Here is a 24,808-nt window from a genome sequence, read left to right as displayed (position 1 = left end):
GCAAATGCCAATACACATGGTTCCAGCAACGTCGCAGGAGCTGCCAGAATGAGGTCGACGTCAACAACGAACTGCCTTAGGGGCTCCAACTCCGGATTTTTCCTCGAGGTTGACTCCTGAAGCCTTTCCCAGAAAAGGGGTATGGCCGCAAGGCAGCGGAGGTTTAAAATCGGGGGTTTCCTTCCCCTAGATGGGCTGCCTTCCCAGGCTATCGAGTCCCATCTACCCGGAGCAGCTGGTTTTAAGGCGGCAGAGGCACGCCCTCGCCCCTTCTCCTGTCGGTAAAAGCACTTCCGCTGGACTTAAAGATTAAGCCACCCGTGCAGGCCAGGAGTTGGACTTGGTTGTCAGAGGCTGTTGGAGACGCTTGCCGTATAGGAGGATTTTATAGGTCATGGGAGCTCGTCCCCCATTACCACTCCCTGGCTATGACAACCCCTTGATACAAAAGCAGATGTACCTAAATGTTATTTATAATAAAAAAACTGGACAAGGGAATGGCTGGTGCACAGCGGAAGTCTTGGTTAGGAAATAGATGATGCTAGAGCTTCCTCCAGCATTACCATCATGTCACCTCATCCTCCATACTTATAATAACTGTGATCGAAAGCGTTAGTATGTAATAATGGACCATCAGAAAGTTTAATTTTGTATAATTTGGACAAATTAACCTTTTAGCCACACTGTAAATATAAAACCAAATTTTACCTCTCCAAGCAATCCTAAGTCTAATACACTCCGTTTTTTGCCTAGGATTGCTAGGACTTAAGCTGTTTGGGTCGAAAAATGTTTTTTTTTTTTTTTTTTTAATTTTTAGAGGGTGCCAAGTGATTTACTAATGCCACTTCATATTGGAACTTTAGTTCAAATACTTGCTAAAAGTACTGCAGTACTTTTAGCATCAGGCTGATACCTGCTTGCTTGATGGGGTTCTGGGAGTTCTTCTACTCCCCAAGCCCGGTCTGAGGCCAGGCTTGACTTGTCAGAGCTTCATCCACTAGGCTGTGATTGGAGCGGCTCGCAGGCCCACATATCCACCCCAACCCGATTGGTCCGGCACTTGGAGAAAATGATCTAGTTTTCTCTTGATGTCCACGGTTGTTCCGGCAATATTTCTTATACTCGCTGTTTGGATGCTGAACAACCGTGGACCTCTGATTATACAGTGTTCTCGAATTGTGCCTGTGGCACCCCTGCTCTTAACTGGTTCTACCCTGCATGTTCTTCCATATCGTTCACTCCAGTATATTACTGTATTTTACTGTGTAGAGGTTGCTCATGTTAACTTGCATTTAGTTTAGGTCATTTATTATGCACCCCGTACCCATCCTGTGGGTGGTAGTGGAAACCACTAGAGGCACATAATGGGTTCAGGAACAGAACCCAAAAACCTTTAGCTAAGATATGTTCTTGTCTTACATAGACAATGACATAAAACTACAGAGCCGTATCATCCTTTGCAGATGACACTGGTTTTTTTTAGTAGACAACATGGAGGACACGGCAAACCTCCAAATTGATGTAAATCGGGGTCTTTCAATGGGCCACATAAAATGATACTTAATGAAGAAAATTTCCAGTTCCTGCGCTATGGATAAAAATCAAATATAAAATCGGAAACAACGTACAAAACGCAATCAAATCATACCATAGAATGTAAAAGCAATGTAAAGGGTTTGGGTGTAATCATAACAGTAGTAGTTACAGAACACAATACAGTAGCCGTCACAACTACCAGAAAAATGACTGGTTGTATAACAAGAACCTTTCAGACAAGAGATGCCATACCAACACAAGATATCAGTGATTTCTGTAGAATAACTAGTCTTGAGCTAGTTACAAAATTTAAGGTATAATGTTACATCAACAGTGGGATAGACCGACGACATATACCGACGCTAGTGTTGCTTCAATTCAATTTCTTTATTATGCACCCCATACCCATCCCGTGGGCGGTGGTGTATAGGATTAGGCACATAATCGGTTCAGGAACTGAACCCTCTAGTTCGTTTAGCTAAGCAAATAACAATCTTTTGACGATAGTTACACAATTATTAATGTTATATATAGATGTACACATACTCGTTATCTTGAGAGGTTATCTTGAGATGATTTCGGGGCTTTGTGTCCCCGCGGCCCGGTCCTCGACCCGGCCTCCACCCCCAGGAAGCAGCCCGTGACAGCTGACTAACACCCAGGTACCTATTTTACTGCTAGGTAACGGGCATAGGGTGAAAGAAACTCTGCCCATTGTTTCCCGCTGGCGCCTGGGATCGAACCCAGGACCACAGGATCACAAGCCCAGCGTGCTGTCCGCTCGGCCGACCGGCTCGTGCATACATGTACATACGTATACATATATACATTACACATACATATTTAATCACCCACACAAATACACACATCAATAATCTTGTCACAAGTGATTCAACAAGAGGCTCACAAGTCATTATACAAGGCACTTTACATCTATGATGAGTCGCACAGTTACTCGTCTTGCTGCACACCCACCCAACTGGGCGGCAGCTTTACAGTCATGTGCATGCATTACTTACAGTAAGCAATGTTTGGATACTTCGCCTGGATCTCGGGCAGCACATCATTATGAATGAAGTACTTACACATTTCTTGGACACTATTGGTGATGATATCTCTAAATTCCGCGATTTTTTCACATCGAACCCCCACATATATAATGACACAAAGTATGCGAATAGTTCTGCTGAGAGTTTACATTTAGTCAAATCTACATGAGCAGATGTTACAAATTCCCAGAGGTACTTGTAGCCGAGCCTAAGCCTAGCAGTGGTGACATCTAGAAGTCTGCTAACCTTATTGGATGACCCATAGACGTGCGGTACCTCCTGCATAATAGAATGATGATAGATGGAGGAACTGGTGTGAATTTCACTTTGCCTCAAGTCTCCGAAATTTAGTTTGTTCCCGGAATATTACTGCCCTCGGGCTTCTCAAAGGCAGTCAAAGTTGGTAATCAATTCCCTCTACGAGCAAAAGTCTTGGCCAACTTATCAGTTCTATCATGGTAGTGTTGCTGGAGCGCGAATAATTCATATTAACAGTATGCAGCACCGAAAAGTGGAAAAAATAACTCCCCTCGGGGCAAAAATTATAAATATATAAAATTAAAATACTTACAACAAACCATATTTTATTGGATTGGTCGGTACAGTGATTGCTCAGCTTCTTGCCGACTTGCGTTCTGGTCTCCCGATGGTATAAATGGTTGGTCACCCTCCTTAGTGCTATAGTCATACTGGCTTAGTGCGTTCTCCTGATAATTACCTTACCTGCTATTGTCGACACACTGGCGGCATTAAAAGATTGATTTTTTTTAGCTAGCTTTTATTTGTTCACTGCACCAATTTTAGCTTAACATGTAGGCAGTTTTGAGTCGGCTAAATAGTTTGGAAATGTCAAACTAATGTTTTGCTCCAGTGTCCATACCATGTGCGTATTTGTCAGACATGGTAGACTGAAAGATGGTTGTAAAATTGGCCACGTGGCGGTTGTCTAGACTCGTGAATTGGTGACTCACTCGCCTGGACTCCGGGCCCCTGAGGCATCGATCCCACCTGCGGCCGCCTCCCCTTCTGACATTCCTAACGCATGGCTTGTGATGTGAATGGCGCACAAAATGGTTAAAATTGAAGTGCACATTTCATGAAGATTGAAAAATAAACAGAGGGAAGATTTGGTTTGGAGTTTTAAATTTGAAAGAAATGAACACTTAAGAGTAATTGACTGGAAGGTGAATTGTACAAAGCTGAAAGTATGAACCACCTAAAAGTTATGAAAATAGATGTTTATTCATAGAAACCAGTGTTAAGCTTGAAACATAATTTGAAGCCGGCTTATCTGGTGGTTTTAGTATTTATTAAAAATACACAAGAGTATCAGAACGACTTGGCGTTTGTTTTTAAAAACCCGTGACTCGTTTTAGTTCACCAAAGCAAATGTCAATTACTAAATGTTCTTTGGCAAGGTTCTTGAAGCTTAAATCTTTAAACATTTTTAAACACGCTTTAGTTGGAACTTTATTCTGGCGAAGTTTGTTCTCCCTTCATAAAGTAGCACTGTCACCTGGTAAGCTTAGTTTCTTGTATCAGGAAGCCATGCTCTGGAATGCAACTTGGTCCTCGAGGATCGACTGGTTTACCGTATACAACAGCATCGGTGCTAAATGCTTAGTTTATTCTAACTATTTACGCATTTAAGTAATTTGTAAAATATAATTAGGGCATAATACTGCAAAAGTGGCCATGTGTACGTGTGTAAAGTCTGCCATCACCAGTTGTACTACATTAATAACTAGCAGTTTGACTACTTATTCTTGTCAATGAAATTATAGTACTCGCACGTGTTATCGCCAGCTTTAGAAGCAATGCTTATCCGGTCGGGCTAGTTGTTATCCCCAGCTGATAGCAATATACCAATATACGACCCATCCTCCTGTTTAGATTAGTTGTCTTTGTAACTGTACCAGATTACAAAGATTGACGTATCAAGCAATTAGAATTTGGCACTATTCACTTTGTGTCCGAAAAATGAAGCTAAAGACAAATACCTAGGCCTAGTATATCGCACGTGTACAGTATTAGGCCTCGGAAGGTTAGGTTATTTTAATAATTTAGTTTATCTTTCTAACAAACTCAACCTTTTCAAGTTTGTCCAAAATCACTAGTACCGATTTCTACTTTTCTAATTGTATTGCACGTCGGTATACGTACTATGGTCCTCATCGTTACTATAACTACCACCAAAACAGGAGGATGGGCTGTATGTAGTATGGGGTAAATTTGTCGCTCAATTGGGTTGATTTGATAATTCCACTTAAACCACTTAATGAAGTGGTGTAGATAATGGTGGAAATAATCTTGCTTTCAGGTTGGTAGCAAGTGTTTCTGGAACACTAAACTATTCAGAGCACTTGTAAATATGCTCATTTAGTGAGCAGAGCAGACTAGAATACGTTCATCACTAGAAGTTGAATGTTGGTCATGGTTGGTTAAAGCAGATACCTTAGCTTTAGCGAAATAATTGCTGGGCATGACAAGTATTGGTCTAAGGTTACTTGTGGCCGGTGTTGAGCTTTTGGATCTGGTTAACCAGCTTTGCTTGGAGAGGTCCACAAGCCTATTAGACCTAAATCTTAGTTTGTAATCTTAGTTTGTAGTGTTCAGTACGTTTACATAACCTAACTAGTTTCCCAGGAATGGCCTAATTAAAAATTTGTAGATGGTTTTAGTTGGATGGCTGATAAAAATATTCACTCGGTATGCTAGTCTCCAACTAGCGGCTGGGAAAAAGCTGGTTTAGTAACATTATATCAGCTGTGTGAACTACGAAATGTATAAACGGGGCAAAATAGGCAATCTAAACAAACTTTAAGGCATAGTTTTAATTGTTATACTAAATCAGTCCGTAATATAACTAGATATAATACATTAAGAGGTATAAACTTAGAGACAAAGTGTTGGTAACAAATGTGGTTTAAGTCTTTTGAAGTGGCAGTACATAACGTGTATGATTGTTCTTTGATGTTTAGACAATACTATTCAGTTTTTCTAGTATTTTTGACACTCTTCATACTTTAGACAATATGAATACTGTGTGGTTTATAATTATTGGTTTGGCAACTTGAATTTCACATTCCGACGGAAAAATACTACATTGTGTATGAAATTTAAATGTTTGTGCCTCCTTCGCATTTGGCATGCTGCTGTTTAATTTTAAGTTTTAAAATTTGATGATTTGACAATTAAATTGGAATGTCATCCTAATTTATTTAGTTTAGTTTTAAGTAGGCATGTAATATACACGGACTTTGCAAAGGTATTTTATAAATGTGACCATGGAGTGATAGCACACACGATTAAGTCAATGGGAATAACGGGTAAAGTAGGACGGTGGATATTAAATTTTGTCGAATAGACCACAGTAACCGTCAACCAAATAAAATAATCAAAGCACAGTTAAAAGCTTTGTACCTCAAGGTACAGTGCTTGTACCGCTGCTTTTCCTTATTATCATATCAGATAGACAAATGAGCAACAGCTTCGTAACATCCTTTGCAGATGACGCAAAAATCAGCATGGAAATTACTTTTGTTGAAGACATTAAAAAAAAAACTACAAACATGTTAATAAAGTTTTCGACTGGGCAGTAGAAAATAACATGTTTAACAGCGATGAATTCCAGGTACTAGGGTATGGTAAAATGAGAACCTTAAACATAATACAGGGTACAACACAATTAAATGTGCCCATAGTAGGAAAGCGGCATGTAAAGGATCTGGGAATGTCTAACAACCTAACGTTTAGGGAGCATAACCAAGCAAATATTGCGCCAGCCAGAAAAATAGGATGGATTACAAGAACCTTCAAATCCAGGGATCCCATCACAATGGTTGTACTACAGAGTATTTCAAATAACTTGTACTGTTCCGTTTTGAGGCTTGCTATTCACTCGCCCCTTCAAAGCGAGAGAGGTTGCTGAAATAGAGGGGATACAGAACAAAACCATGAAGCACCTAAATTGTTGGGATCGTCTCAAAGCTCTCCAAATGTACTCGCTAGAAAGAAGAAATACTAAATTATACACAGGGAAAATACTGGAAGGTCAGGTCCCAAATTTACACAGTAAAATAACATTCTGGAGTGAACGATATGGAAAAAATGCAGAATAGTCCTAGTAAAGAGCACGGTTGTTAAACATCCTCCCAGCAGGTAAAAGAAATATTGCCGGAACAAACGTGGACATAGAGAAAACTAGTTTTCTTAAAGGAGTGCCGGACCAACCGGGATATGATGAATGTGGGCCCGCGGGCCGCTCCAAGCAACAGCCTGTTGGTCCAAGCTCTCAAAAGTCAGGCATTCGCGTACGGGACAGAGATGGTGGAACGTTTCCCTTAATTAATGATTTGTTCCTAGCAGTAAATACTCACCCGGGAGTTATGCAACTCTTGTGGGTTGTATTCTGGAGGTTGGGGGGAGGGATGTGCTTGATTAAAGCCTATTGTGGATACGCAAGCTTCCTGTCACCGGATAAGCGAAATGGTCAATCTCCCGTATAACTTTGCGGTAATTTGTAAATAAGCCAAACATTGTACTGCCAACTTTAAAGTCTTCATAGAAACAAATACTTTGTCATATGAAACAAAATGCAAGATTTGTTTGGACACCGCCCACGAGATGGGTTATTAGGTGCATAATAAAGAATTATAATTTTGGGCAATGGCCGCCCTTGCACGAAGAGAACCTTCCATTCCTCTCCCCTCCCTTCTCCAACCCTGTGAGGTGGGCGGTGGCGGTGTGACTCACGCCACCGCTCTCCCCCTCACCTCCCACTCTCCCCATCCCTCTCCACCCTTTTATCTTCAGACTTTCAATGGAATACCAGATGCGCGTAGTGGGTTGGTTGATGGTGGGTTGGATGGATGGATGGATGGATGGATGGGAGTTGGATGGATGCATGGCTGACTGGATATAGGGGTTGGTTGGATGGATGGATGGATGGATGGGAGTTGGATGCATGCATGGCTGACTGGATATAGGGGTTGGTTGGTTGGATGGATGCATGCATGCATGGCTGGCTGGATAAGGGTGGATTGGATGGATGGCTGGCTGGCTGGATGCGGGTTGGACGGCTGACTGACAGGATGGATGGGGGATGGCTGGATGGATGGGGGCTGGCTGGCTGGATGGGGGCTGGCTGGCTGGATGGGGGTTGGATAGCTGGCTTGCTGAATGAGGGTTGGATGGCTGGATGGGGGTTTGGATGGATAGATGGATGGCTGGCTGGATGGATGGGGGTTGGATGAATGAATGCATGCATGCATGGCTGGCTGGGTAGGGGTGGCTTGGATGACTGGCTGGAGGTTGGATAGATGGCTGGCTGGATGGGGGTTGGATGGCTGGCTGGCTGGCTGGCTGGGGGTTGGATGGCTGGCTGGCTGGATGGGGGTTGGATGGCTGGCTGGCTGGTTGGGGGTTGGATGGCTGGCTGGTTGGGGGTTGGATGGCTGGCTGGCTGGCTGGGGGTTGGATGGCTGGCTGGCTGGCTGGGGGTTGGATGGCTGGCTGGCTGGCTGGGGGTTGGATGGCTGGCTGGCTGGCTGGGGGTTGGATGGCTGGCTGGCTGGGAGTTGGATGGCTGGCTGGCTGGCTGGGGGTTGGATGGCTGGCTGGCTGGCTGGGGGTTGGATGGCTGGCTGGCTGGTTGGGGGTTGGATGGCTGGCTGGCTGGCTGGGGGTTGGATGGCTGGCTGGCTGGTTGGGGGTTGGATGGCTGGCTGGTTGGATGGATGGCTGACTGGCTGGCTGGTTGGGGGTTGGATGGCTGGCTGGTTGGGGGTTGGATGGCTGGATGGCTGGCTGGCTGGCTGGCTGGTTGGTTGGGGGTTGGATGGATGGCTGGCTGGCTGGCTGGCTGGTTGGGGGTTGGATGGCTGGCTGGCTGGTTGGGGGTTGGATGGCTGGCTGGCTGGCTGGTTGGATGGATGGCTGGCTGGCTGGCTGGCTGGTTGGATGGCTGACTGGCTGGCTGGTTGGATGGCTGACTGGCTGGTTGGATGGCTGACTGGCTGGTTGGATGGCTGGCTGGCTGGCTGGTTGGTTGGATGGTTGGGGGTTGGATGGCTGGCTGGTTGGGGGATGGCTGACTGGCTGGCAGGTTGGGGGTTGGCTGGCTGGCTGGCTGGTTGGGGGTTGGATGGCTGGCTGACTGGCTGGCTGGCTGGTTGGGGGCTGGCTGGCTGGCTGGCTGGTTGGGGGCTGGCTGGCTGGCTGGCTGGTTGGGGGTTGGCTGGCTGGCTGGCTGGCTGGTTGGGGGTTGGTTGGCTGGCTGGCTGGCTGGTTGGGGGTTGGCTGGCTGGCTGGGGGTTGGTTGGCTGGGGGTTGGCTGGCTGGCTGGCTGGGGGTTGGCTGGCTTGCTGGCTGGTTGGGGATTGGCTGGCTGGTTGGGGGTTGGCTGGCTGGTTGGGGGTTGGCTGGCTGGTTGGGGGTTGGCTGGCTGGCTGGGGGTTGGCTGGCTGGTTGGGGGTTGGCTGGCTGGCTGGCTGGCTGGTTGGGGGTTGGATGGCTGACTGGCTGGCTGGCTGGCTGGCTGGCTGGTTGGGGGTTGGCTGACTGGCTGGTTGGGGGTTAGCTGACTGGCTGGCTGGGGGTTGGCTGACTGGCTGGGGGTTGGCTGACTGGCTGGCTGGCTGGGGGTTGGCTGACTGGCTGGCTGGTTGGGGGTTGGCTGACTGGCTGGCTGGTTGGGGGTTGGCTGACTGGCTGGCTGGTTGGGGGTTGGCTGACTGGCTGGCTGGTTGGGGGTTGGCTGACTGGCTGGCTGGTTGGGGGTTGGCTGACTGGCTGGCTGGTTGGGGGTTGGCTGACTGGCTGGCTGGTTGGGGGTTGGCTGACTGGCTGGCTGGTTGGGGGTTGGCTGACTGGCTGGCTGGTTGGGGGTTGGCTGACTGGCTGGCTGGTTGGGGGTTGGCTGACTGGCTGGCTGGTTGGGGGTTGGATGGCTGGCTGCTTGGGGTTGGCTGGCTGGCTGCTTGGGGTTGGCTGGCTGGCTGCTTGGGGTTGGCTGGCTGGCTGCTTGGGGTTGGCTGGCTGGCTGCTTGGGGTTGGCTGGCTGGCTGCTTGGGGTTGGCTGGCTGGCTGCTTGGGGTTGGCTGGCTGGCTGGTTGGGGTTGGCTGGCTGGCTGGTTGGGGGTTGGCTGGCTGGCTGGTTGGGGGTTGGCTGGCTGGCTGGTTGGGGGTTGGATGGCTGGCTGGTTGGGGGTTGGATGGCTGGCTGGTTGGGGGTTGGATGGCTGGCTGGTTGGGGGTTGGATGGCTGGCTAGTTGGCTGGCTGGTTGGGGGTTGGATGGCTGGCTGGCTGGCTGGCTGGCTGGCTGGCTGGTTGGGGGTTGGATGGCTGGCTGGCTGGCTGGCTGGTTGGGGGTTGGATGGCTGGCTGGTTGGGGGTTGGATGGCTGGCTGGCTGGCTGGTTGGGGGTTGGATGGCTGGCTGGTTGGGGGTTGGCTGGCTGGCTGGTTGGATGGCTGGCTGGTTGGGGGTTGGATGGCTGGCTGGTTGGGGTTGGATGGATGGCTGGCTGGCTGGCTGGTTGGGGGTTGGATGGATGGATGGCTGGCTGGCTGGTTGGGGGTTGGATGGATGGCTGGCTGGCTGGCTGGTTGGGGGTTGGATGGATGGCTGGTTGGGGGTTGGATGGCTGGCTGGCTGGCTGGTTGGGGGTTGGATGGATGGCTGGCTGGTTGCGGGTTGGATGGATGGCTGGCTGGTTGGGGGTTGGATGGCTGGCTGGCTGGATGGCTGGATGGGGGTTGGATGGGGTTGGAGGTATAGATATAGATGGCTGGCTGGATGGATGGGGGTTGGCTGGCTGGATTGGGGGTTGGATGGATGACTGGGATGGGGGTTGGATGGGTAACTGGGATGGGGGTTGGATGGATGGATGGCTGGAATGGGGGTTGGATGGATGGATGGATGGCTGGAATGGGGGTTGGATGGATGGATGGATGGCTGGAATGGGGGTTGGATGGATGGATGGCTGGAATGGGGGTTGGATGGATGGATGGCTGGATTGGGGGTTGGATGGTTGGCTGGCTGGATTGGGGGTTGGATGGTTGGCTGGCTGGATTGGGGGATGGATGGATGGTTGGCTGGCTGGATTGGGGGATGGATGGCTGGTTGGATTGGGGGATGGATGGCTGGATGGATGGATGGCTGGTTGGATTGGGGGATGGATGGATGGATGGCTGGTTGGATTGGGGGATGGATGGCTGGATGGATGGATGGCTAGTTGGATAGATGGGGGTTGGATGGATGGCTGGATGGATGGGGGTTGGCTGGCTGGCTGCCTGGATGGATGGGGGTTGGCTGGATGGATGGATGGGGCTGGCTGGATGGATGGGGCTGGCTGGATGGATGGATGGATGGATGGATGGATGGATGGATGGGGTTGGCTGGCTGGATGGGGGTTGGCTGGCTGGATGGATGGATGGATGGGGGTTGGCTGGCTGGATGGATGGATGGATGGATGGGGGTTGGCTGGCTGGATGGATGGATGGATGGGGGTTGGCTGGATGGATGGATGGGGGTTGGCTGGATGGATGGATGGGGCTGGCTGGATGGATGGATGGGGCTGGCTGGCTGGCTGACTGGATGGATGGATGGATGGGGTTGGCTGGCTGGATGGATGGGGGTTGGCTGGCTGGATGGATGGGGGTTGGCTGGCTGGATGGATGGGGGTTGGCTGGCTGGATGGATGGGGGTTGGCTGGCTGGATGGATGGGGGTTGGCTGGATGGATGGCTGGGGGTTGGCTGGATGGATGGATGGGGGTTGGCTGGCTGGCTGGATGGATGGGGGCTGGCTGGCTGGATGGATGGGGGTTGGCTGGCTGGATGGATGGGGGGCTGGATGGATGGATGGGGGTTGGCTGGATGGATGGATGGGGGTTGGCTGGATGGGGGATGGATGGGGGTTGGATGGATGGATGGATGGGGGTTGGATGGATGGATGGATGGGGGTTGGATGGATGGATGGATGGGGGTTGGCTGGCTGGATGGATGGGGGTTGGCTGGATGGATGGATGGGGGTTGGCTGGATGGATGGATGGGGGCGGGCTGGATGGATGGATGGGGGGCTGGCTGGCTGGATGGATGGGGGCTGGATGGATGGATGGCTGGCTGGCTAGATGGGTGGGGGATGGATGGATGGCTGGCTGACTCGATGGGGGGGGGGGTTGGATGGATGGATGGATGGATGGATGGCTGGCTGGCTGACTAGATGGGGGGGGTTGGATGGATGGATGGCTGGCTGGATGGGGTTGTTTGCCTGGATGGATGGGGGCTGGCTGGATGGATGGAGGATGGCTGGCTGGATGGCTGGCTGGCTGGCTGGATGGATGGATGGATGGCTGGCTGGCTGGCTGGCTGGGGTATGGATGGATGGATGGCTGGCTGGGGTATGGATGGATGGATGGCTGGCTGGTTGGATGGGGATGTTTGCCTGGATGGATGGGGGTTGGATGGATGGATGGGGGTTGGATTGATAGCTGGATGATTTTAATTTACAATTAAAATACAATGTACATGAGAAGTATTTTATTCACCCTGTTAAGTTTTGTATGTAGTAAGACTAGAATTAGCCCAAGTACTTTCTCTGCAGGATGCAACTGGCAAAATCCATTCTTCCATTGCAGATGGTCTCCTGGAACCACTATTGCCTTCAGTCACACCTATTGGATTCTTCAGTTTTGAGTACAGTACTAGCCCTCTATTAGGGTATTGTTCAATGCATTCTGATTGTCCAAAAATCTAATACAGTATACAGATCTTGTCTGATCACTTGGTTATGAATCAGTTTGATATAGTATTTACCATCCCTGAATAGGCTAAAAAAAAATAGCCTTAAGGTGTTTAGCCTCTTAAGGTCTTTCCATAACTTGCATATGCAAATATGGGACACTAGCCGATGGTTTCGTGCCTCATGTTTCTTTATTAGCACTGTCACGACCCTTTATTGGTAGGGTCTCTCAAATACTTGGATCTTCAACTGCGACTGATACCATTTACTGTCACAGCCTTTTATAAACTACCTATAATAACTAATGCATGGCCTGGCCTTTCATTCAATCCGAAGTTGGCCATGTTCCTAGGCCATGACTTGTTCTTGTGTGACTTGTTCCTTGGCCATGTCTTGATATTCTTTTACTATACTGTCTAGGGATGAGGTTTCTAGTTGTGCCAAGGAAAATTCAAGGAGTAGGGAAGCATCCAAGAAGAGATGAGGCAAGTTATATTTAAGACACACACACATATATTACACTGCAAAATTCGCTCCTAATAACTTGTGGTCGTTCTGAATGTTAACACCATTATATCCACCCAGGGCTCTTGTCACCCTGTAACTCTAGTTAACACTGGAACTGTGTGCACAACTACCACACCTTTTAGCATAAGTTACACATGCATAACTAGGAAAACTGGAATCTAAGTAACCTACTCGGTAGACTGTTGATATACAGTACTCTGTCACGTCTTGCACCCTGTATAATACAACCCAGTGGCTTATCTTGTGATCTGGCAGGAGAAATTCCTTGGTAAAGCAAGGATCGGTCGGCGCTGCTGCTGCTCACATCTGTCAAAGATGGCATCTGGTTATCTTGTTGCTTGCCTCTTCATAATTTATACTTCAACATTCCTTCAACAAACCCTTTATTGACTCCATTAACCATACTCCCTTCACAGGTTGTGACAGTCCACTTTTCCTTCACACAGTTTTGCTATACCAATACATATTACTCCTAAACGGTCTTCAGCTCAAAGGTACTACTTTGAAATGACATTCCTTTACTCCACCCAGCAATCTTAGTCACTCGCGACCTCCCAGCTGCCGATATCTTTAAAGGAAAAATTCTAATTCCCCCACACAACTCCCCTGTATTAACAGATAATTTGTTATAAATACTGTCCCTTTATACATCTCCACAGGAGATCAGGTTTGTAACACTACATACTTGAAATGAAATTATAGCTGTAGTGATTCTCCTGTTTCCACTGACTTACACTTAGTATCAAATAAAGTAGCACAAGGCTTCCACTTTGTATCAATAGATAAATCCTGTAGTCCCATCATCTTGATCATGTTCAGCTTTAGCAGGTATGAGTTATCAGTTCTCCAGTGCTGCTCAGTTTGATTCTTTACCACCTCAGCATGAACATCTTGCTCTATTGTGAAGACTACCTAAAATATGATCTAAGAGTTCCAAAATTTGTTGCTCAGCGAGTTGTTATCCTCTTTAGCTTTGCAACTGCTCATAATTAAGAAAGTTATGAGGAAAGATGTGTGGGTTTAACCTAGTGTCACTGGAAGAGATAAGACCATGCTTGAAAATAGTTCTTCAGCAGACAAACGAGGACAGACTTTACAAAATATTACTTTGATTCCTATAGGCGACCATTGTGAAGCTTAGCGTACAAATTTCCATTTTCAAATTCTGATTAGTCACATTTCTTTTCAGTTCCTGGCAGAACTGGGTGTACCTGCTTCCTGGACTATCCATGATGTATATGGGCTGGAGGATGAATTGCTCAGTATGGTGCCACAGCCTGTTGGTGCAGTTATTCTGCTGTACCCTTTTAATGAAAAGGTATGCTTTTAATTATTAGTAAAAGTCACTGACAATGTGAAATGACGTTCCTTGAATGTATTAAGGGCACAAATGATGACCTTTAACTTTACAAGGATGAATACTAGCATAATTATTAAACAAAATTTCTTTTAGGTTTATATTACTTTTAACAGCATAAATTATTTTTAAATCTTTTATGGTGCCATTTGAGTGCTAAAAAATGATTTTGTTAGGGTTCATTACTGAGATTTGCAAAGTTACTTTCATGCTATATTTTGCATAGTCTGCTAGACACTGCAATTGTTTAGTTTGAATAATTATGGCTTAATAAAATTTTATGCTCCTTGTTCTATGTAGTTATCCCATTTACCTAATGTGTTTTCTTGAAGTGACAATTTAAATTATTCCTCATGAATTTTGACACTTCCTGGCACAGTTACGTAAGTGATTGTTATGAATTTGTTTACTTGTTATGGGGGGGGGGGTTATGGAGTATTACTGAGAAGGGCCAATAGCTAGAATCAAGATGTATCAAAAATAGTGGAATAGATAGGCCCGGCCCCCAAGGAACATAGGTTCCTGTTAATGCTTCAAGGTTTTAGAAACAGATTTGCTGTCTAGTATACAATCATCTACACCACTGCAACAGGATTAATGGATACACCTCAAAAACTAACTTATTTATTAAACACTAACAACCCCCCATATACATTACTATAATAACTTTACCACACTATCTTACATTAACTACCTTGGTCCACTTAGACGGGATACAAGGCTTACACTTGGACAACACTAGAGTAAAGTCTACTTGACGAGAGGCGCACAAAAGGCTTGAAGCAGCCCGAGGTAGCTAAGCCCCACGTGGTACCCTAGTCACAACACAAACTTAGGGATGTGCAAAACACTGGCTTATACTATGCAATACTTATAAAACACACACACACACCTAGCTAGTAACACGATACCTGAATACTTATTAACTTATCTGAGAAATAACCCCAACATGGGGTAAGGGAAGAGTAGGAAGAGAAGACAGAGCCACACTGGCAGAGACCGGCCGGGCGCCGAGCGGACAGCACGCTGGACTTATGATCCTGTGGTCCCGGGTTCAATCCCGGGTGCCGGCGAGAAACAATGGGCAGAGTTTCTTTCACCCTATGTCCCTGTTACCTAGCAGTAAAATAGGTACCTGGGTCTTAGTCAGCTGTCACGGGCTGCTTCCTCGGGGTGGAGGCCTGGTCACGGACCGGGCCGCAGGGACACTAAAGCCACGAAATCATCTCAAGATAACCTCAAGATAACCACACAGGAGAGGTGTTGACACAAGCACAGTAGTCCAGAGAAGAAAGAAGCAGCCTCTCCGCTCCCTCCTCCTGATCGCTGCCGGCTGGATACTCGGCTAATCGTACAGCAGCCATCATTCCAAGTTTACTCAGACATACTGTACTTTACTATTTACTTAAATCGTTTCTAAACATAGCTGATAACTAGTTCAATATTTATTAATCAACAAGCCCAGAGTCTTAATGCTCTGTAAGAAACAAGATTTGTCTTATGTCTGGCAAGGAAGATAGGACTGCTGATGCATTTTTGTTCCTATCAATTAATGTAAAGTAATTATTTAGAGCTCAATTTGACCTCTGGTTTCCAACTAAGGAACCCAGGGTCATAAGTGATCATTGCATATCCCCCCTCCCCCACTGTTTGGCATAATTTACATACAATCTCAACTTAAAGCATGTCATTGATCTTTTACTATTACAGTACAGTATGTATTTTTAAGATGGGCAACTTTGAACTGCTTCATGCTTAATTTAGGTCTCAATTTTTTCCCCTACTATTTAACTAATTCTATAATCGGTCACAGTACCGTAGAGCCCTGTTGTGGCTCCATTCAGATAGAGGGGCACATGCTTTCTGGATGCCATTTACACAGCATCATGTAGTCCAGAAAAGTGGTTCATCCTGTTTTTTTTTTTTTTATATACGATTTTTATGGCAAAAATCCAACAGTACTGTATTTTTTACTCACCCATATGAGAAGTTCCGATCTGCTTGTTAACTTACTATTGCTGCTGGAGCATTATTTAGATGGAAGAGGTGGTGGATATTGGCATTGGGTTGATTAAAATGGAGAATAATGGTGATGGGGTAACCTCAGATGTTAAGTGGTTGGATCAACACATGATCAGTCGGGTGTATTAGGTTCAATGCAAGCTCTTGGAAACCTTTGCAAAAGACTGGCCCTTGAATGTTGTTTGCAAGAGCTTCACATACAGATTGTACTGGCTCATGCCCTTGGTGTCAAATTCAGTTATTAGTTTCCATAAATGTAAGAATGCCTTCAAAATATTGACATTTTTCCTGCGTCACAAGCAGAAGCATCTTCTACAGTAACACATCTGCTTGTACCGCTGCCACTGCTTTATCAACACTCCACTTCTGCATTTCTTATTACCTTTCTGTTATGTATTGCTTTATCACTTTGACTTCTAGAAAGTCAGATATTAGATTTAGGCTCAATATCTGAAAGCATAGTTTTCCTAATGCCATATTCAGTGTGCACAACACTACTAGGGATTCCACTCTCCTCTGTTTCAACTTCTCAATATCATCACTGACAAAGTACAAAAAAAGCTGCCCCTTGGCAGCGAGGCCTAGTGGACACTCGTCTGATGACTCTTGTATATTTTTAATTGAACCACCCACCTCGCGCCTTTTTATTAGAGCATTTTTTTCTGGACTGCTTGCCTCGCCAGTTTCACTTTTTTGGCCATGCCTAAAACAAGAAGAGTGTATATCCAGATAAGTGGCATCAAGAAAGCATGTGGCCTTGTGTTGTCTTGATGTAATTTGTAGATGGAATGTGACTTGAATTCACATTCTTAATTGGTTTGGTTCAAAGTGTGAGTGGACATAAAGTAATCGGATATTGGTTGAATCCTTCCAGCCACAAGTGTACAAAAAATATTTAATATGTTACCTGCTTGATGAGGAGTAGAACTCTCAGAACCAGGGGCCAGGCTCGACTTGAGAGCTTTGGCCAACAGGCTGTTGCTTGTTGTTGCCCACATATCCACCACAGCCCAGTTGGTCTGGCACTTCTTGAAGAAAATTATCTAATTTTCTCTTAAAGATGTCCACGGTAGTTCCGCCAATATTTCTTGAACTCGCTGGGAGGATGTTGAACAATCGCGGATCTCTGATGTTTATACAGTGTTCACACAGAGATCACACTAACGTGATGCATCAAATGAACAAATCCACAAGGGCCTTACATCATCAAGGGTGTGATGATGTAAGGGCGAAGAGGGAGAACGGCCTATTAACATAGCTCGGGTGCAGGGGGGGGGGGGGGGGTTGTATAAAAGCCTGGTTTGTGCCTCGGAGAGGCTACGGGATCCAGTAAGTTCAGTAGAACTTCGGTTTCAACCCTTTTAACCCTGTCGTAGCTCAGTCGATTAAGGCAGTGTCTGGGATGCTCCCGGACGCAGGTTCGACTCCTCGTCACGGCCCTTGTGGATTTGTTTATAAAGTGTTCTCTGATTGTGCCTATGCTCCCCTCCCCCTGTGCTCTTCGCTGGCTCTATTCTGCATTTTCTTCCATATTTGTTCACTGTTATTTTACTGTAGATTTGTGACCTGGCCCTCCAGTATTTTCCACGTATACATTATTTGATCTCTAATCTCCTTTCTAGAGTACATTTGGAGAGCTTAAGAGACGATCACAGTAATTTAGGTACTTTATTGTGTCTACGTATGCTGCATATATTCTGTACTCCCTCTATTTCAGCAATCTCCTGCTTTGAAGGGAACAGTGAGGACTGAGCAGTACTCCAGACAGGACTGTAAAAGTTATTTAAATATTACAACCATTGTGATGGGATCCCTGGATTTGAACGTTCTCGTAATCCATCCTATTACTTTTCTCGCTGACGCAATTTTTGCTTGGTTATGCTCCCTAAACGTTAGGTCATCAGACATCATTATTCCCAAATACTTTACATGCTGCTTTCCTACTATGGGCAGATTTGACTGTCTTGTACCCTGTATCATGTTTGTCCTCATTTTTACTATACCAGAGTACCTGGAATTTATCATTGTTAAACATTATTTTCTGTTGCCCAGTCAAAATCTTTATTAATGTTTGTAATTTTTCAATGTCTTCAGCAGAGGTAATTTTCATGCAGGTATATCATCTGCAAAGGATGATACAAAGCTGTGAGTTATCTTTTTGTCTATCTGATGTGAGAATGAGGAAAAAGTAGTGAAAGGACTGTACCCTGAGGTACAAAACATTTAACTGCACTTGGATTTGATTTTTATATGGTTGACTGTTACTCAGTTTTCTGAGTACAGTGTCCACCATCCTACTTTACCAGTTATTCCCATTGACCCCATCTTGTGTGCTATCACTCCATGGTTCACATTTTTTTAATGCCTTTGCGAGGTCTGTGTATACCACACCTGCATTGTTTTTCTTTTAATGCCTTGGTGATTTTGTTGTAGTGGTAGAGTAGCTGAGAGTTTTCCTGCTCTAAATCAATGTTGGCTTAGGTTGTGGAGATCATTTTCTATGAAACTGGTGACCTGACTCCCGATTACTCTTAATACTTTTGTGATATGTTGGTGCAACTGGTCTATAATTCTTTGCCAATGCTTTGCTACCTCCCCTGTGTTTAGAGGGGCTGTCTGCTGATTAAGCCCTTCTGGTCTCCCCCCCCCCCCCCCCCGTGTCCAAGCTGCTGCTCCACACTATACTGAGTGCCTGTGCTACTGGCACCTTAAATTTCTTTATAAATATTGAATTTCCATGAATCTGTATAAAGCTGAGCTGTACAGATTCATGTACAGACCCATGCACTCAGCTGGAGATGAGTGCATGGGCATGTTAATAATTGCAGTATACACTCTATTTATGGACCTCCTAGTTACCGTTCTAATGACCAATTTTGAGATAGTCTTAACTGGTGCCTTATTTAGTCATGGGCTGTTAAATCCGGAATATGGCATTGAGTGTAGAGTTCAGTACATGTTAAACTGCAGCCCGCTATTGTTTGACAAACTTGCCCTCACTAGACCAGTGGTTACATTTTTCTTTTAACAAATTTCACTGCTTCTGTTGTGCAGCATGGCAATGGCTAGTCGGTCACAACCAGTCGGCAGCAGCAATGGTAAAGTCGGGCAGGCATTCACAAGTCAGTCATAACCAGTCAAAAGCAGTTAGGCATTTAGTTGTGGTAGCAACCAGTCAGTTTATAAGCAGCACGAGTCTGATGTTTACAGAACACCAATGTTGTGTACTCTCAAACCCAATGTACCTTCTTGTATACCAGTCAGTCAGGGCAGTCTGCCACCATCTGGTAGATAGGTAACCGAGAATCTGAACCATATTAATACCATGCCAACCGTCCTCGCCTGCCTGGCGGGGTGGGGGATATTTCTGGGAAGGAATGGAGGGGTAGAATGCAGCAGGGATGAAGCTGAGGGGAGGTTAGCTTGATTTTGGGGCTTAATGTCCCTGCTGCCCAGTCCTCAACAAGGCCTTCTTTTTGTTACACATCCCCCCAGTAAGCAGCTTGTAGCAGCTGTCTAATTCCCAGGTACCTATTTACTGCTAGGTGAACAATGGGCATCGGGTGAAAGAAAACTCGCCCATTTTGTGTCCGCCTCCACCGGGGATTGAACCCGGAACCTTGGGACTATGAATCTGAAGCGCTGTCCACTTGGCTGTCAGGCCCCAGGGGATGTGGCATGACCACAGCCAGTCTGTGATAGTTTGCCTGCCAGTCAAACCCAGCCCACCCACCAAAACCCAGCCTGCCTGCCAATCAGCCACCAATCCATCCATTCATCCACATTAAACTCGCCAACCCACCCACCCATCCACCCTCCCTACCGATGCACCCACCCACCGACCTGCCCAGCCAGCCCATCAGCCACCAATAGATCGATCCACCCACCCCGTTCTGCCTACCCATGCACCTACCCACCTTGCCTGCCTTCCACCCACCGACCTGCCCATCAGCCAGCAACTGATCGATCGATCCACCCTGTTCTGCCCACCCACCCTGTTCTGCCCACCCAGCCACCTACCCACCCTGCCTGTCCATCAGCCACCTACCCACCCTGCCTGCCCATCAGCCACCTATCCACCCTGCCTGCCCATCAGCCACCTACCTACCCATCAGCCACCTACCTACCCACCCTGCCTGCCTGCCTGCCATCCCCGTGCCTGACCACTCTGCCCATCCAGTCACCCACCCTCTCTCTCTCTCTCCATCTCAATCTCTGCAGTGTAGATGGCAGGTGTGGTAAAATATGATGGCTAGTGCTAGAAGTTACCACTAACACAGTATGCAAGGCAGGGACATGAGGGTTTTCTGTAAAGCAGTGTGGATGCTCTCCACTTGTAGGTAGCACTAACTGATTAACATGCTCCCATATACAAGTAGCTTTTAACATTTGGTAAGTTACTGTTTGAATTCAATTTGACAATATGTTTCTTCTCAATACTAAGAAAATTGAAAGATAACATTCTTAATTTTTATTTATTATAACTATTTTTTAACTATTGTGTGAAGTTTACATACCTCGCCAAGGAAAGTAGACACTAAAGAAAACCACTGCTAATTTTTCTAACACTTTACCTAAATGTTTTTCTTATTTTTCTTTGGCCAGATCTCTTTACAAAAATAGGAAATTAATAATTTATATTGTACATTTTTTATATTTTAGATTGTTCTATAACTTTGTCCTCAGGGAAAAGAGTTCATGACGAAAAATGACGAGGAGTTGGAGGCTGAAGGTCAAGAAGTCCCTGAAAAAGTTTACTTTATGAAGCAGTTTGTTGGCAATGCCTGTGGCACTGTGGCTCTCATCCATGCCATTGCCAATAATGTGGACAAGTATGCATCAGTTTTTATTAATAGAATAGTTTATAATTTTGAAAAGTGCCTTTTTGTGTTAAGTCTGGTAGCTCCTCAGTATTGAAGGCTCCTGCCACTAACCATTTTGCTGTACCAAACAATAGAGGTAGATTTACTATTACTGCTCTAGAATGTAATAAACTAGCACATTACTAGGAAAAACTTTGCAATTGTTTTATGGTAACACTTTTGGGTCTAATAGTGCTGCAGCCAAAGAGGTTAAAGGTTAAGAGCATGTTCTAGTACCTAAGTTATTGTCATGATTAAATGACGTTTATAGAAGTACTGTCAAACATCCACTTGGGTGTTTGAGAGTTACTCACTGTCAATAAGACGACTTCAAGGTCTTCTGTACACTACTGTTTGCTCTACCACTTGAAGGATGTCTGATAAATTAAATGCTACTGGTGGAATTAGGAAATGGCTCTCCATTAAACTTATGGAGTGGCAGTTTCAAAATATGGTGACATTGGTACACCAGTCATTCTTTAGTGTAAATGTTTGAACAAACTGGAACCATTCTTTTGGACCAAGACTTGCAGGTTGCAACTGATTTAGATACTGTGTATGAAATGTAACGATGCATATTCTATAAGTACATGACTTGTTAACTGAAGGTCAGTTTGGATGAGGTGGTTTCAAAAATGCCTTTAAATTGTAGTACCAATCTCCTTTTAATAGTTGTATGCAAATGATTTCAGTCTGCAAAATGGATTTTTCCATGAAAGGTGGACTTGGTTCAATCAGGTCAAATTATACTGCTGCTATTGAAAGTTTAGTGGCTGCCCCCCTCCCCCCCAAAGTGTGAAATGTAATGAAATGAGTTTTTGGGTGAGATATGGAGACTCCCTGATGCTATCTATAGTGCTATATTAGTTGGGTCATCAGTTGCAGAGTTCTTGTTGCCTACTGGAAACAGCCAGAACCTGGCCCCCCTTTCCCCTCAGACTTGCAGAGAGCAATGGCCTATGAACACTACATTTATCTGAAAAGATAAATGTAGGGTCACGAGTTGGGGGACCAGGCGTTGGCAAGTGCCACCCCCCCCGGAAGCCCTGACAAGGGGGCAACCCGTGAAAGGGCAGACGCGAACCCAGACATGCAGACCTTCGTACAGAGCAAACACTGTGTTGACCAGATGAAGAAGGCATCGAGGAGATCAGACTCAAACTGGCACCAGAGGCCTACCCAGAGCAAACAAGGCTTAAACCCTGGCACAACCATTGCGAAATAAGCTGACAGTGAGCAGAGGCCGCCGACAGAGCCACACAGTCCTCTGGGAACAACAAAGGCCAAAACGGCGAAGAAAATGGAAGACAGGATCAGAGCCGAAGCAAATAACTAGCACAGCCTGTCCACATGTGAGAAGGGAGGTGGGAAAAACCTAAAAACTGCCTCCTGGAGGGTCTGCACAAAATGCTGCAGCAAGGCAGATGATGCTGAAGCAGCAGTCCAGGACCCTTGCTGAGGGCCTCCCCACCCTGCACTCCCACATCCTCTGAAAACCAATCCAGAGGTAGCTCCTGAAAACGAAAGAATTAAGACAGGGAAAAAAAAGTCTGAAGTCATCCGCCGCCAAAGCAGCAAAACAGTGAGCAAGCAGCTGCACCAGACCAACATCACAATGAGGCACAGAACACGTACAAAGGGAAGAATGGTATGAAAACCCCCTCCCTTGCAGAAGCCCAAGTGCAGAGGGCCCAAGTGGGGTCAAAAGGAACCAAAAAAAGGAAGTCTGCTGGGTCAACTCGGAAGCCTCGAATGGAAAGAGGGGCTCGACCATCTCCACACATGCATCAAAAGGGGCAGCCCCTGAAACTACCTGAGCCTCGCCCCAAGCTAAACCCCACCGTAACTCCGAAACCCTCAGACGTTAGGGAGCTGGAAGCAGGGGGGAAGGGAGCATACGGCAAAAATGAGGAACTGAAACATAATACAGGGTACAAAACACAATCGAATCTGCCCATAGTAGGAAAACAGCATGTCAAGGATTTGGGAATAATGATGTCCGACGACCTAATATTTAGGGAGTTTAACCAAGCAAGTATTGCGTCAGCCAGAAAAATGATAGGATGGATTACGAGAACCTTCTTGAATACTGCTTAGTACTCGCTCCCCCCTTCAGAGCAGGAGAGATTGCTGAAATAGAGGGAATACAGAGAACATTTATGGCACGCATAGACGAGATAAAGCACCTAAATTATTGGGATCGTCTCAAAGCTCCAAATGTACTCGCTAGAAAGGAGAAGAGAGATATACCAAATATACACATGGAAAATACTGGAGGGACAGGTCCCAAATCTGTACAGTAAAATAACAACATACTGAAGTGAACGACATGGAAGAAAATGCAGAATAGAACCAGTGAAGAGCAGAGGTGCCATAGGCACAATTGGAGAACACTGTATAAACATCAGAGGTGCACGGTTGTTCAACGTCCTACCAGCGAGCATCAGAAATATTGCTGGAACAACTTGTGGACATCTTGAAAAAAAATCTAGTTTTCTCTTGGAGTGCCGGACCAACTGGGCTGTGATGGGTATGTGGGCCTGCGGGCTGCTCCAAGCAACAGCCTGGTGGACCAAACTCTCACAAACTCTCCTAAGCTTGGCCTCTGGCTGGGCTTGGGGGAGTAGAACAACTCCCAAACCCCATCAAGCAGGTATCAGAGCAAACCATGCTCATCTGGGAAGGAAGAAGCGTGAACTGAATCAAGGCTGAAACTACCAACGCCTCCAAAACACAAGTGGGGCCGCTCCAGGGCCTTCAACCGGGAAAACAACCTGATCATGCAACGCAGCTGCTGCCTAATCCTGAGATCACATGAGGGGATGAATAAAATGGAGCACAAGTGGGGGAACAATCCTTTAAGACTCCGGTTTGTAGGTTTCCCCGCCCCAACCAGCAGCATGAGAGGCAGTACGAATGATTCTCCTTAAAACAAGAGCGAGACACAACCTTCAATTTCACACAAGGCGAGAGTGGGCTGGGAAGAAGTATCCATACCTTGGAGTGCTTCCAGGGCTTGGCGTCCCCGCAACCTTGCCATCGACCAGGCCTCCTCGTTGCTGGACTGGTCAACCAGGCTGTTTGACGTGGCTGCTTGCAGCCTGACGTATGAATCGGCCTGGTTGATCAAGGTATCCTTTGGAGGTGCTTATCCAGTTCTTTTTGAACACTAAGGGGTGTTCTGCACATTATGCCATGCCTCCTGGTCTCGTGTGATGTTATTTGTGTGTGCAGGTATGGGACCAGTCCATTGCATGACCGATCCCATAGGGGGTTTTCCAAGGCCTGTAGCGTGCACGAGCCCTATGGAAAGCCCAGGCACTGGGGCCAGCTAAACCGGTAAACCCTGTCTAGCAGTCATGAAAACACTGAGGGCAAAAGAGGACCACCACCACAACCTAGGTTAAGTCTAATAAGAAGCTTAGCAGACCTTTGCAACATCGGGCAAAAAATGCCGGAATGAAAACGGAAGAACCCCCCCCCCCCACCCCGAAATCTTGCAAGAAAACTAGTAGCCAAAGAAATGTCGGCAGTCGTGTAATAGCAATGCAGGCTGCATTAGCTGCAGTGTGCCCCACCAGCAAACAAACTCCCCCAACCTGGGGAGAGACAGCCAAAAAACCCCAGCCTACCCCAAGGGCGAGGACAACCACAACCAAGGAAGCCCTGTAAAGGGGAGTGAGTCCCGAATGCCCCAGGGAAGAGAACC

General features: G+C 46.5%; 1 protein-coding gene across 3 annotated transcripts in view; it reads left to right on the top strand.

Annotated features, from left to right (window-relative positions):
• The window catches only part of Uch (Ubiquitin carboxyl-terminal hydrolase), a 79,372-nt gene that overhangs the window by 22,516 nt on the left and 32,048 nt on the right, over positions 1–24,808 (top strand). For all 3 annotated transcript variants that reach the window (XM_045746072.2, XM_069338384.1, XM_069338385.1), the window contains 2 exons: positions 14,048–14,176; positions 20,924–21,069. In XM_045746072.2, coding sequence (XP_045602028.1) covers positions 14,048–14,176; positions 20,924–21,069 — 275 coding nt within the window. The remainder of the gene's footprint in view (positions 1–14,047; positions 14,177–20,923; positions 21,070–24,808) is intronic.

The sequence above is a fragment of the Procambarus clarkii genome, chromosome 39 (assembly GCF_040958095.1).
Source record: "Procambarus clarkii isolate CNS0578487 chromosome 39, FALCON_Pclarkii_2.0, whole genome shotgun sequence".
In the NCBI taxonomy this organism is placed as follows: Eukaryota; Metazoa; Arthropoda; class Malacostraca; order Decapoda; family Cambaridae; genus Procambarus; species Procambarus clarkii.
Note: the sequence above shows the minus strand (reverse complement) of the source record. Positions and strands in the feature narration are given on the sequence as shown.